Source organism: Marmota monax, unplaced genomic scaffold, assembly GCF_021218885.2.
Source record: "Marmota monax isolate L192 unplaced genomic scaffold, Marmota_monax_Labrador192_F-V1.1 WCK01_AAM20220418_F8-fsc00002, whole genome shotgun sequence".
Taxonomy (NCBI): Eukaryota; Metazoa; Chordata; class Mammalia; order Rodentia; family Sciuridae; genus Marmota; species Marmota monax.
This window is the reverse complement of record NW_026693571.1, coordinates 5,272,079-5,287,505: the sequence shown is the minus strand read 5'-3', so window position 1 is coordinate 5,287,505 and position 15,427 is coordinate 5,272,079. Positions and strand designations below refer to the sequence as shown.

General features: G+C 36.5%; 1 protein-coding gene across 14 annotated transcripts in view; it reads left to right on the top strand.

Annotated features, from left to right (window-relative positions):
* Window positions 1–15,427, top strand: part of Ank2 (ankyrin 2) — a 234,482-nt gene that overhangs the window by 122,960 nt on the left and 96,095 nt on the right. For 9 of the 14 annotated variants that reach the window (XM_058583755.1, XM_058583754.1, XM_046458782.2 and 6 more), the window contains 4 exons: window positions 1,354–1,452; window positions 8,440–8,637; window positions 11,486–11,584; window positions 12,119–12,217. In XM_058583755.1, coding sequence (XP_058439738.1) covers window positions 1,354–1,452; window positions 8,440–8,637; window positions 11,486–11,584; window positions 12,119–12,217 — 495 coding nt within the window. The remainder of the gene's footprint in view (window positions 1–1,353; window positions 1,453–8,439; window positions 8,638–11,485; window positions 11,585–12,118; window positions 12,218–15,427) is intronic. The other 5 variants (XM_046458781.2, XM_058583760.1, XM_046458785.2 and 2 more) reach the window with 1 other exon arrangement.

The window sequence follows — 15,427 nt, the reverse complement described above, 5'->3', positions numbered from 1 at the left end:
ATATGTTATAGAAAACAAGTTAGAAATCATGGTTGTCCAAAAAGGAAAAAAAATTGCCATATGTTTAAATTCTGAAGACAACTATTGCTACTCCAGTGATACATCACTTTATAAAATAACATATTCCAGATAGATTTACTTTACAAAAGTCACGGTTTGCTATCAGATAATTACTAGAGATAAGTGAGTCATCAACAAAGAAGAGAAAATTAGAGCAGACATTCAGTTTAATGCATTCACAATTAAATCATTTGACAGGAATTTCTCATAACTTCAAAAGGAATGGGTCTCAGAAGAGTGGGAATGAACTGTGAGCCACATACCTGAAACCCTCTAGATTTAAAGGTTTGTTGTGCAAAGCATCAGAAGACATTAATCACAGGAGTTTGTCAGAAATATTCAATTACCATAGCCAGATTTAAGATCCATTCACTGTATTTGGAATGATTTGCTTTAGTTGGTTGGAATCAGCCTTATGTTCTAGAAACATCATGGCAAATCGACATAGAATAATTTTTATTCCACTATCTTGTTCTCACTGTAACATGATTTGATTGAAGGAAATTCTGCCCTCTTCAGAAATAACAGGCTTCCCAGTGAACAGATCCTCTTACATCTAACCCTCATGCTTCCCATCTCCCAATGAGTGTGTCAGATACTTGAGCACTGGTGTGTCATACTTGAGCACTGATGTGGTGCCCGGTGCTGCCGACTTCCACAGTTGACCCTGTGAACAGCTGTTTTGCTCCTCTCTCAGGAGCTTGCTCAGATCACTGCCTATAATTCATGTAAATAGGACACCTCCAAGATAAATCAGACTTCTTGTATGAAGCGTTGTTATCTAATCTCATAATACAAAGACAAATGAGATATCAAATAATAGAGTATTATTATTCAAAAGTTAAGTTTGAAATTTGAAAATAAATATGCATGGTATAAGTTACATGATTTTTTTCCCCCTGTTACTGCGTCTTTTGTATTTGAAGTGGCTGATTGACATGGGATCCATGACAGATTTTAGATTTGTAGGATGAAAAATAACTTTATCTCCAAACCAGTATAAGTTATGGCAGCTTGATTGTGAAGTTAAACCTTAAGGTATCCTGGATGTGTGGGTAAGTTCACTAGTTTGTCAAAGACTGAAAAACAAATAAATAAAATATTTGCTTTATCCTTATGAAGATGGAGAAGACACAAAAAACTATATTTTTTCCAAACTCAATAACTATGCCTCTTCGTAGATTTCTTAAATCCTTGGATGTATTGCTGAATTTCGTAAAAAGGGACTCTTTATTCTTTACCATCATCAGCAGAGGGTTTATTTATGATTGGACGATTTTTGTTTCCTGGCAGCGTGGGGAGACGGCACTGCACATGGCAGCCCGGGCAGGGCAGGTGGAAGTGGTCCGATGCCTCCTGAGAAATGGTGCCCTTGTCGATGCCAGAGCCAGGGTAGGTTCTGGGGCTCCCAGGTTCTCCCCTATCTCAGTGCATGGTCTCATCTTTAATAGATGTGTATTCTTCAGTTCCTTGGTTTGGAAATGCCATAGGACCTAAGTGAATGCATCAGTAAAATGACAACATTTTCAGGCCAAAAAAAAAAAAAAAGTGACACACAACATATAAGTATGAACAATGAAAAATGAATCCCAGTTTCAGAAACACTTGCAAATATGTACAATTTGGCATCAAAGACATTCAGTATTGACTTAAATCTTAATATAATTGTTTAACCCAGGACAGTACACTCATCTTTTTATTGTCATGAACTTAAAAACCTTATACCTGCATTATATAGATGTTATACATATTAAAATTAATTTCTTACTACCACCACCAAAACCAAATTTTTATAGTCATTCCTTTCAAGTTACTTAAAAATCAAAATACCAGATTAAGGGAAAAAAAAGAAAACACAAATTATCTTCAAAATTTTAATGTTTCTCTTTTATCTGTTTCACTTTCCTTTCTTTTATATTGAGATCTACTTTCCTTTCCACTCTGGACTTTATACATTTAGATGTTCTACATTTTTGCTATTTCAGAATAGAAGAATTTGGGCACTGGAGATTACTTGATAAGACTTGATCTGTTTCTAATGACTTCAATTTCCTCATGGGTTGATTTTACCTTCTTTTTTTTTAAATTTTATTTCCCAATTTCTTTTCTTACCTTCTCTCTTTCTGCTGAACACACTAGTAATGTCTCTCTATTTCCCTTTCCTCATTGTTCCATTAACTTTTGCACTACCATCATTGAGATCCTTATGGACTACTTAAACACTTTCTCTCCTTACCCAACGCTGGAAACCTAAGTTAGGACTCACTTTAGCTTGAGTCATACCGTTGAGGCCCTATTTAAGAAGCCATTGTCTTGGAATGAAAACATCTGGCTGGAGTCATCAGAATTTTCAGGGATGTTAGTTACGTCACTTTATTTCTGTCTTTATCATTAAAATATGAGGACTGGACTCAGAAACCTCTAGTATGCTTTCTAGACTTCCTCAGCATTCTCTGACTCAGTGACTTTAATAGGCTTTTGCTTATAGCAGGTCCCATGGATCACCATGCAGAATTCAGTGGTATCCACACAGCCTTGACATCACTTAAGTTGTTTTAGGTTTTATCTGACTTTCTATTCATTATGCAAGTAGTGTAACTTATATGTTCATTGATAACAATCATGGATATTTCATGTTTTTTATATTTTTAAAGCTTTTGTTATTCAATGTTTCCCCATGCCACAGTATGTTTTCTCATTTCCTTTTAAGGTCACCTGGCATTCTGCTATTTAAAAAATATTTCTGTTGTCAGAATATTTCTGAGTACCATGAACTTCACTTTTTTTTTTTTTAATCAGAAATGGTCATAATGTTCTCGCTGTATTTTTGTAATCCATGAATGCATTGCAATTCTTATTACTTATATACAGCATTCATTTTTCATATTTATGGTTGTATATAAAGTATATTCACACCAATTCATGTCTTCATACATGTACTTTGGGTAATGATGTCCATCACATTCCACTATCCTTGCTAATTCCCTGCCCCATCCATATTTAATAATAAAAATTTCCAATTTTCCTTTTAAGATAAAACCCCTTAGTATTTTTCTGATATTCAAAAATTTTTAAATAATTTATTCATTTTCATGTTTTTAAGCTTATTTTCTACATTGATTTGACCTATCATTATGGGCATATACCCTTTGGATACCATCTGAAACCCCTTCTTTAAAAACACCACTGGCTACATATTCTTTCCTTTGAACTAGTGTAACAATCACTCATTTATGTATTTATTTATTTATTTGACATGCAGGCTCTCTTTTACAACTACATTTAGTCTTGTAGGCTTCATATAAAAACAAATATCTCTTAATTCTTCATTCCGTCTATTATTATTATTATTATTTTGGTACAAGGATTAAACCCAGTGGCGCTCAACCATTGGGCCTTATCCCCAGTCTTTTTTAAATTTTGTGACAGCATCTCACTGCTTAGGGCTTTGCTAAGTTCCTGAGGCTGACTTTGAACTTGTGATCCTTTTGCCTCAGTCTCTTGAGCCCATGAGATTACAGGCGCCACCATGCCCAGCTATTCCTTCTAATTTAAATATTAAATTTCATATGTTTTCTTTTCTCTTTACCTTACCACTTACTCTAAAATGCAGCTGAAATCCCTTCAGAATAGCATCCTTCTATTACAAACAGGAAAAATACCATGCTTTATAGAGCAGTTCTCCCCAAAGGCCAATGTGCATAAAAATCACCTGGGCAGGAGAAGAAGATTAACATTTAACAGGGATGAGAGGTGGGAGGGAAAGGGAGAGAGAAGGGAAATTGCGCGGTAATGGAAGGAGACCCTCAGGGTTATACAGTGGAGGGGGTAGAGAGAGAGGAGGGGAGGGGAGGGGAGAGGTGGGGAGGGGGGAGGGTGGAGGATGGGAAAGGCAGGGGAGCACAACAGACACTAGTATGGCAATTTGTAAATCAATGGATGTGTAACTGATGTGATTCTGCAATCTGTGTATGGGGTGAAGGTGGGAGTTCATAACCCACTTGAATCAAAGTGTGGAATATGATATGTCAAGAAATTTGTAATGTTTTGAACAACCCACAATAAAAAATTAAAAAAAAAATCACCTGGGGCACATTGTTAATTGAAGATTTGAACTCAGTTCTACATTTCTAACTCACAGGTGATGTCATTTCTCCTGTTCTGGGATTATACTCTGAGAAGCAAGGAACTAGAGTTTTCCTTTTCATGTGTTCTATTTTTAGTGGGGGCAGGGTTCTGGGGATTGAACTCCCCAGTGATTTACCACTGATATTCACATGTTCTATTTTAAGGCAAACTTTGCCATGAGTTTTTTACTTTAATTTAATCCTTTAAGGTTTCCCTGAAACTCTTTAATTTTGTTAACATTTGTGCAGTGCTTTATAATTCATGAAGCATTTGTAACAAAATATCCTAGTTGACACACAGAGCAGCCCTGTTTTCAGGGTGGTTTGGGCCTCCTCAATGCTGACTTGGCTGTGGCCACAATTACGATAAAAAGGATTTCTCTGGTGGTTCTGCATCTTCCTCCTCACTTTGCCTACAGGCATTAATTCCCTCACCATAAAGCATCATTGCAAGGCAGCCTGGACCAGGAAGTAGCTGAGCTCTAATCTACTTGATTTCTTTACCTCCTGTTTTAATGTAAAGAGAGCTTTTCTCTGTCTCACCCAAACAAATTGCTGGTTTCTAATTAGTCACATCCCCTTCCTGAGCAGGTGGCCATGACCAGGACACAGAGCAAGCCTGGGCCCATTCCCATTCACAAGGCCCATTCATGAGTTGGGGTAAATGCTCTAGGACCTCTAGAAAAACCCTCTAGAGCCATATGTAGTGCAAAGGAGGGAGGGCTATTCTCAGAAAGAGGTGCAAGGGTACTGGGCAAAAAAAATGAACATATATCTGCTGTTTTACTTGGTTTCCCCTGAGAACTTCCTTTCTTAACCTAATACCATTGCTTTAGAACTCACCCTCTCCCAGATAGGAGATTAAAAAATTAGGTCTACATTAAACTCAAAAGTTAAGATCTCTGGGTCACCTGTCATTCTTCTGAACTGAGTTTTGAAATGAATACCTCATGGTTATATAATTCAGGATTAAATCATAAATTTTTTGCCTACTGCCAATATATAACAAAAAAAATCCTGCATAATCACAATAATATTTCTAACTTTAAACTGCAAGCAGCATACTCTATTTAGTCAGGGGCATGGGACATATTTTTGCTGGACAGAGTGGACAGCAGGGGCTACAGTGGCATAAGTTCCTTGGTCAACCAATCTGTGGACCTTATCTGAGAAAGGTACTTCTTGTTCAGGATTCACAAGAGAAATGACCAGGAGGACCCACCAGGGCCAAGTTCTCTTGCTTTAGGAGCTTATTCTGTTGGGGCTCAAGTTTTGCTTTAGGGATCCAGTGATCACAGAGACTTAACCTCACTTGCAACTTAACTCATTCAAAATTTTAAATAGCTACCAGTAGACTTAGTTCCTGGGTACCCTGTTACCTGGTAACTAATACCAGAAATATCATCAATATTTTCTATTTATTTTTGGCACCAGGGATTGGACCTAATAGCACTTGATCACTGAGTCACATGTGCAGGTTTTTTATTTTTTATTTTGAGACAGGATCTTGCTAAGTTTCGTGAGGTCTCACCAAGTTGCTTAGAGCCTCACTAAGTTGCTGAGGCTGGCTCTGAACTTCCAATCCTTCTGCCTCAGCCTCCTGAGCAGCTGTGATTAAAGATGTGTGTCACTGTGCCTGGCTCATCAATTTTTTTATAAGTATGTACCAGAAACTGTTATTTCTGTCTTTATAAAAGAAGTTGGAGCTCAGCAAGTCTTCCTAATTTTGGTTGCCTCTAAGCCAAGTAAAACAGTAGGCTCTGGAGGTCAAGCAGGGTTCACCTACTTCCTTGACCAGGCTGTATCACAGTCAGTGATACTTTATAATGAATAATTGTTGCCTTTCCTAGGGTACCAGGCTCCCCCCAACCCCCTGCATAGCTTTACCTCTTCCTACCAGTCTTCTGCACTTTTCCAGTTCTTTTCCTTGGCTTTATTTAATTTTAGTTTGAAGCAGCTAATTCAGCTTTTGCTATTCCACAAAGAGATAACTGCCCAAACTTGAAAAGGTCTGATATCCTGGTTACAGGTTGCAAGATTTTCTTAGCAAAATCTTTGTGCCCTTTCCTTTCCCATTTTCTTATAGGACTATATCAAAAATTGAAAAAAAAAAGTGGGCAAGACTACTTGTTTCTTAACTGAAAAAGCAAACAAAACAACAAAAACCTTAATCCTCAGAGCAGAAATAGTTGAGCATTTACCAGTTATCCATAGCTACCACCAGTCAAGGGTCAAGGATTGCCACTTCTTATCCATAGATGAGAGTTGTCCTCACCTGCCTGCCAAACATACTCATTGAAAAACACTTTTGAGAGTGTTTTGCTTCTATACCCAGCTCTGTCGAGTTCTGTAAGTTGGAGGTCTGAGAAGGGAAACCCATCAACAGCGCGAATGTTCACTGTAGCTATTCTCAAGTTCCTTGATTTTTTGGTGGTTGTATGTTTTGCTAACCACTTATTTTTGTAAATGTTCAACTCTTCATTCCTATTGAGAGTCAATCTTTCTTTTTTGGGGGGTATTGAGGATTGAAACCAGGGGTGCTTATCCACTGAGCAACATTCCCAGCCTTTTAATTTTTTTTTTTTAGACAGAGTTTGGTTACTTTGCTTATGTCCTCACTAAGTTACTGAGACTGACCTTGAATTTGTGATCCTCCTGTCTCAGCCTCCCAAGTCACTGTGATAACAGCTGAGATTCGTTCTTCATGCATCTTATTTTATCTATTTCTGTAGAATATGTAGCCAAGAAACATTATCTCAAGAATTCAGTGCTTTCATTCGAGTTTAATAGTTTAATAACCTTGTATAATCCTTGAGAATTTATTAAATTCCTTTTATTCTCTTCATCTGGAAAGTGGTTTAATAATACATTCTATGCCTTCCTTTCAGGTCTCTTAAAAGGATAAGTCACATGTGCCTTGTACATAAAGGAAATTTATAAACTGCAAATTTTTATGAAACTTCAGTTCTAATACTGAAATAATCATTACTATTATTTATTATTTACTTCTGAATAATAATTACTATTACTTATTATTTACTTCTGAATGAGAAGTAAATAACAATAATATGATTATTTCAATATCAGAAGCAATGCAATTTCATCTTTCCTATGGTTTCTTTTTTTTTTCTTCTCATTACTTTAAGGTACTGCATTCCTTTAGACATATCCATCATAACTTTTCTCCACTCATTCTTAGTCCTGGAAGCTGGCCCAGTTTTTCCTTCCTCGGTTTCATTATGAGATTCCCTGGACAAATTATAAAGATAAATCCCCTTTCATCACTAAGGTTACACCCAGTTTTCTTTTTACATGGGACAGTGGTTTGGTCTGGTTCTCTTAGCTCTGAAAACTTGATTCCTGACTGCACATTAGAGACAGGCAATTTCATGATCCTTAAATATGTCCTTCCTCTCATTTATACCCAGCTATATCCTCTCTCTGTTTTTAAAATAAAGCATTTGGCTAATCATTCATTCCATTTGCTTCTTGCCAGAGTTCCATTTCATCTTTGAAGTCCTGGATGTAAATCCCAGGCCCATCTTCGACATTTCTGTAACAAAATCTCTTTAAAAATCAGATTATAATATCTTCTTTATCCACAGTTCCTCTTTGAAGGAAATGACCAGCATTTGTGTCCTTGGTTTGTGGGTGAAGTAAGCACAAAGTTTTCCAGCTTCTCTGGTCTTTTTCTCTTGATACAGTTCCCAGAATAAATTTTGCCTCTAATTGAAAGCTCTTAGAGGTGAATCTAGGTCTTAGGATGTCTGGATTCAGTTTCTTTCTTCTTCAAAACCATGGTTTTCTATTTAAACAAAAGTGAGGACTAAAGCTTTAATGAATTTAGAAATATTTTGGGGTGCCCAGCAAATTGTGAACAAGTTCATGAAAGTATGTACTATTTAAAATCTAAGGAATAGGGGCTGGGGTGTGACTCAATGGTAGAACACTTGCCTAGCATGCGTGAGGCACTGTGTTTGATTCTCAGCATCACATATAAAATAAAATAAATAAAATAAAGGTCCATCAATAACTAAAAAAAAATTTACAAAGTCTAAGAGATATTTTTTAGTTCAACTAGGTCATTTGATAGTAAAAATACAAATGAAAGCATGGTTCTAGTAGTAATGATTTTCTTCTTGAAAGAGGTCAGTGGAGATTCCAAGAAAACATCATGAAACCTCTGAGTGAAACATAATATCAATGAAGTTTGGTGTGCCTGCACTAACATTTTGCTTGACTTGAGTTGTAGGAGGAACAGACACCTTTACATATTGCTTCTCGCCTGGGTAAGACAGAAATTGTCCAGCTGCTTCTGCAACATATGGCTCATCCAGATGCGGCCACTACCAATGGGTACACGCCACTGCACATCTCTGCCAGGGAAGGCCAGGTGGATGTGGCATCTGTCCTCTTGGAGGCAGGAGCAGTACACTCCTTAGCTACCAAGGTAAGAAGAATGCCTTAATACTAGTAGGACTAAGAGAACTCCTAAGTCAGGATCCCTCTTCTCTGCTATACATAGAATCATGGGCAAATCTCTGTTAGGTCTCTGACTTACTTCCTCCTCTGAATATTTTAGATTCATTGTCAAAATGATCAAAGATGGTAAGATTTTATATAATAATTTTAAAAAGAGTGCTGGATTCTGTTTTATCATTTCCTTAATGCAAAATATACTTTTCCTTCCCTTTTCACTATAAAATCTATAGTGTATTCTCAAGAGAGAAAAAAGAAAAGATAAGATTCCCAAATACATTGAATTTTGGTATTACTAATGAGGAAGAAAATGTCAAATTAGATTGAAAGTACATTTATGGGTTGTAGTACTACGTAGGACTTCCCTTGACTTAATCTTGCATTTTCTCAGTCCTGGGATGAGCCACCACCTATTTCGTATCTCATTCCTTTTCTAGTCTCTACCGACTGCACTTTTGTCTGAGTATTAATGGGCTCAAAAATCATACTTTATGATTTGTTGTTGACATTAAACAAAGAATATACATGAGCCTGAATTTTACTTGTACTCAAAATTTCGTGATAGGATAATTTTTCCTTTTCTTTTTGCATTCTATTTAAATTCACTATTTGGAGGTAACTTAGAGTGAAACACAAACACACCCAGTTAATTGGAACAAAAGACTTTGAGAAAGTCTAGAATAAGTGAATTTGTCACAGGGCTAAATAATTTCCACAAGCACAATTGTAATTCATATTAATTTTAACAATCTCAATTTGTTTATAATAAATAGGAATAAATACTGCCAACTGAGATGAAGAAGGCTTACAAGTATGAGTTGAGGCAGGGAGGTGGCCCTTAAAAGAGGAAACTAATCACTTGTGCCTTTAGGGCTTAACTGGTGGCCCATGGCTATAAAAATGTTCCCATATAAGAAATTGATTATTATTTAAATAATAATCTGAACAATTGAAAGGACTTTTAAAAATCTTTAAAGAGAAAAAAACAGAAATTCAGAAACTAAAGAAGAAACATATAATAATGGTTATTTTAACTCAAGGGAGACTGGATGATTGTCTTACAGGTGAAGAAGGTATAAATAAATAGAACTAAGATATGTGAAAATATAGAAACGCAGGAGAGTCCCTTGTATTTCAAGGATTATTATTTTTTAAATTTAAAAACATATGCTAAGTCCGTACTCAATCAGGATGGTAAAATTGGAGGAACTATTAACCAGGGCAGTTTAACAGTGCAACTGAGGGTTGAGCATAGGTGACTCCTCATCATTAAAGCCATGTAAGTGTTTATAAATAAGGGAGGGTAGATGGAATCCTGATGAGGTTGACATGGGTGAGAAAGGGCTGGGTGACTAAGAGGTGCTTTCTAACCCCAACACTGTGATTCTATAATAATGATTCCAAGTGGTTTCGTCTAATGAGAGTCTCCAAATTTATAAAGGGATTGCATCACTACCCAGAAGGATAAGGAGTTTATTTTTTCTTCTTCCTTCATGGTTTGCCGCAAAAAACCTCACCTTCCTCCCAAGCACTGTGTGCACTGGGCCTGGGCGGCAGAGCTTTGACAGTGAATGTGGATTTGTATGGACAAATGCCAGAAGGAAGAAATATTTCCTACATTTGTCCTACTCTTGGAAAAACCCAGGAGATTCACTCTCTTCCAAGATCTTATTAATACCAAATGTTTAAAAACAAAACAAAACAGAAAGAAAAAAAGTCATCTTAATTAAAAATAATTGGTCTGGTGATACTGTGAAATGGCAATATTGATTTTGGGGGGATATTTGGTGTTTAGGGCTTGAATAGTCTGAGAATAAACCAAGTCTTAGAACACCTATTACAAGCATATTTGCTGTGTGTGTTTCAGGGTTTCTGGTCAGTGTTAGAATCTTTTTCCCACTCCCCCTGGGGTGCCAGAAGAGCATGTGGTTGAAGTGTCTGGCCAAGATAATGGATTTGAGATCATAGTGTATGAGCTATGTCATCCTCAAGATCCTCATCCAGGAACTTATCAATATTTATAAATACTGCTAATTACAGAACATGGCTATTGGTTGGACACAGAAGCCATATGTACATGTATGTATTAACATGTACATATAAATGTGCAGGACAGCTAACTTTTAAAAAAGCTTTAAAGCTCCAGTGTGTCTCAAAGCCTGGTGTTAATCAGCCCAACATCATACCAGAAGTAGAATGTGTTTTACAAGACAAATTGGTCTTTTAGACAGTATGGGTCTTCTGGGACAGGAAACAAAAATCAGGATGTGAGGAGCTTTTTAATAGTGAGAATTTTTTTTTCTGCAAACCATTTATCTTGCACTTATATTTCTACAGCAAATACGTCAAACTGAATCTCAAATAATTATTCATTTTTTCCATAACCCCCAAAATATCCAAAAACTTAAATAAATTGGGAACTAAGGTGTTATAAAAAGGATTGTAAGAAACAGAAGGCAGCTGTTGTTTCAATCCTATTAATTTTAGAGGCCAGAAAAAAGGCAGGCCTTGTTTTTCCACTCACAAATCACAGCCAGTTTCCTGACACCAGTGGTTATTACAAATCCCAAACCTATAAAGTGAAATTTCAGTCTCCAAGCACTTAAAATAAAATTTTCTTTTGTCTTGCCTATTAAACCAAACTTTTAAATGTTAAATTTCATTCTTTTTTCTTGTCCTTGTTTGTGACTAACTGATTTCATTCCATTTTTCCCAAATGGATAAGGAGCAAAGCTTGTTTAGCATGTTAATAAATAAAGATCTTGATAGGTGTTAGAAAAATAAATATTAAATTTTGCATTTCTTCTTCACATTTTCAGAAGGGTTTTACTCCCCTGCACGTAGCAGCCAAGTATGGAAGCCTGGATGTGGCAAAACTTCTCTTGCAACGTCGTGCTGCTGCAGATTCTGCAGGGAAGGTAAAGGTTTTCAGTAATATGTTTTAATTGTGAAACTCTCTTGGGTTGATAAATCTGGAGATCTGTGAAGATATTTTTTCTCAGTGTTCAGAAAGGAATGTGAATCCAACTGCTGCAACTATGCCAAGTACATGGTGTGGATTATCTGTTCATGATTTTCCTCGTACACACAGATTCAGAAAATGTTTTGAGCTGAGCCTCTAGTGTGTGTTCTCGTCATGACAGGGCCCACAACTTCTCTATGTTGAGAAGAACCCCTGTGATGTCAATGTGGCATTTCTTACATAGCATTTGAGTTCTTCATTTGTTGTGACCATTGAGATGCCCTTTGCTATTTGTAAGCCCATTTTCAATTTTAGTTATATGTCTAATTTGAAATTTATTATGTATTTGTTTATTTATTTTGATTCTTTTCTATTGACTATATTAATTAATTAACACAGACTTATCAACATCAATTTCCATGCATCCTAGTAGCTTCAGGGCAGCTAATGCTAATTTCTTAATGCTGACACTTAAACACACCCTTTACAGAATGGCCTTACCCCGCTCCATGTTGCTGCTCACTATGACAACCAGAAGGTGGCGCTGCTGTTACTGGAGAAGGGTGCTTCCCCTCATGCCACTGCCAAGGTGAGGACTACAGGAGAGGATTTACAGACACAGGGCATAGCTGTAATCTGAAAGCGCATGGGAATTGCTTTTTAAACACATGGTATTGTATCATTGCAACTAGCTAATAATAGTAGCATTTGTTATCGACATTTTTTCCCTTCTATTTCTACCAGTTGCTTCTATAAAACCTTTTAACTGTTAGAGTCAGCAAACATTAAAGCGAAGGCCCATAAACCAGTAGAGATGAATCTTATTTCCAGTAGTCAGTTTTGAATACTGATATCTGAATTTTTAGAAACGAAACAGGATAAAGGCATGACACATTTTTTCCTTCTTTCCTATAAAACATAATATGATACAACCATCATTTTATACTTCTATTCCTTCAGAGACCTCATTGTGCTGTATGAAGAACTCTTGTTTTCTTGGTCTCTTAAAATGATTCAACCACGTTCACTGTAGTGTGGATCCTTTTAGGTCCCTAGACTAGCAATGGCAGTCTAGACTACCAAAACAGCTCCAGCTGAGTCCAATACCTATGGACTAGGCATTTCCACCACTGGAATTGTCCTTTGTTATAGAATGAAAATATACATGAAAGTCACACAATATATAAAGTCATCATTATATCTTTCATTTGTTTATTTATTTAGCAAACATATTTTAAAAGAAAAAAAATATTTGTTGTGTAGGAAAATATCCATGCCACATTAGAAGAAATAATAAGACAATAATTAGCATGTATGTGACACTGTACCTAGTCCTTTACATTCAGGATCTCATTTAATTTCATAGTAATCCTAAATTGATATTATAGTGATACCCATTCTATACCTAAGAAAGTGAGATTTAAATAGTTTGGTTTTTCCAAAGTCACATAAATGGTCAGTGCTAGAGCTATTGTTTGACCTCAGGCTAACTGACAGAGCTATCACTCTTCACCACAAGGTCCATTGTGTCCCAAAGCACTAGAGGAAGATTTCTTCCACTGTCACTTTACAAATATGTACGTGTATACTCTCATGTCTATTTAAATGGTACATATTATATATAAGTAATAAAATGGAATGCTATGTATATACATATATTCTACAAAATACCAGACATTTTGTATATAAATGTTCCCTCTACAAATTATTACAACTTACATAACTTTATATACACACACACACACACACATATATATCTTTCCACGATTTCATTATAATTTCCCCTGCCCCTAACACACAGTCCCTTAATCCTGCAAACTCCTTTTTTCTTTCTATCAGAATCCAATACCTTCCCTGGGGGTAAAGTAGGATTGGGTGAGAGGAGTTTCAGTTACTTAGTTCCGAAAATGTTTATTCTTTTTGGAGTAGAGGACTCTTCAGATCTTTAGGTTGAGTATCTATCAGACAGTCAGACCTCTTACATTGCCAAAATCAACTCTGTCTTCAATGATCTCATGTCTTGTTTTGTTAAAACATCTTTGTCTTCCTCTACATCAGTCTCATTAACAAATGCCCTGGTACTTTCCTACCTTGGTAGAGCTTATGCTGCAGGAATGGGGGAAGTTGGGACTGAAGAAGCTCTCTGTAGCAAAAAGGAGATGACTTAAATTTATATGGTCCACAAAAAATCTGTGTGGTATTCAGTCGAGCCCCTGGAGCCAAGTGTGATATTGTGAAGCAACTGGGGTACCTGGGACCTATGATCAGCACCTGGAAAGACTTTCAAGAATAGTGTCTGGATTTCCTTCAGCAGCTGAAAAAGAAATATTATTTATAAAAACAAAAGGTGCTTATTTTTGCTTGGGAAATGGGAATAGTGAAGATACCATAGGGCCATTTGAAGATTGAGATTTGATGATGGCACAGAAAGACATTTAAATTCTCAAATCTGCTTTTCATGGTTTGGTACATATTTGAGGAAATAGCATGTCCTAAAAATACCTCTTAAGGTAGTCTCACAAGGAGCACTCCATCAGTATGCCACCTGTTCCTTCAGAGTGTCACAGTTAATGGCAAAACTACTGTTTTTCATCTTTACCACACTTTTTTTTTTCATGGAAAATTTTACCAAGTTTGATAATGATAAGGGAAGAAAACAATACATGTTCCAGAAACGCACTTGTTTCAGTGATTTTGCTTTTTATTTTCTTTTGACTAAGTATGAGGATTAGTATTTGGTTCTTCAATGCACAAATTCCCGCATTAAGCAAATAGCCTCATGTTTCTACTTTTGAGGCAGAAGGCTATGGAGAAGAAGGGGAAATACTGGATTTAAAGTGACCCCAGGATTAATATAAGCCTATTTTGTTGGTTAATATCTTTTTCCATTAAAATGCAACCTCTTAGAGACAGAGAACATGCCATGTGCACCTCTGTGTCCCTTCATTCTGCCTGGCATCTGTTTGGTACACTTGCTGAATGTGCAAGAGGTACAATCCAATCAGAAACATGTTAGCAGGAGATCAGAAACAACCCCATTTTATTCTGTATAATTAAAACTATGTCTGAAGGGTAGCATTCACTTCCAGCTAGCATGACTCAAGAGCAACATTGACAAACTCTAGTCAGCTCCAGACAGTTCACCCTTGGTGGAGAGAGGTCTCAAAAGGATGTCTTCTATCAGGAAGAGTGAAGGAATAGGAAGTTTAGCTGGAAAAGAGAATCTAATAGGAGATATGAAATGCACCCTAGGGCTAGGCGTGGTGGTGCATGCCTTGTAATCCCAGGAGTTCCAGAGGCTGAGGCAGGAGAATAGCAAGTTCAAAGGCAGTCTCAGCAACTGAGCAAGGCCCTAAGCAACTTAGTGAGACCCTGTCTCTAAGAAAAATATATAAAGGACTGGGGGCATGGTTTGGGTGGTTAAGCATCCCTGAATTCAATCCCTAGTACCAGAAAAGAAAGAAAGAAATCCACTTCAGGTACTTAAAAGACAGTCATGTAAAAAGGTGTTGACTTATTTTCTCTACTGTTCAGGTGAGAATCAATATTATAAGGGGAAGATGTTTAGCTTTAGGATTTTTGTGTCTGAATCTGTATTATAGTGTAATGTGGCACTTTTTGACTTTGGTTGCAAATATTGGTTGTGGTTGGATGGAAACTTGTGATAGGTTAGAGTTTGGATTAACTGTCAGCTCACTTTTAACTTTTTTGTTGATTACAGATTCTTATTTCCTTCAGAGATACATATAAGGTCAATGATTAAGCTTACTATATATATATATATATATATGTTTTTGTT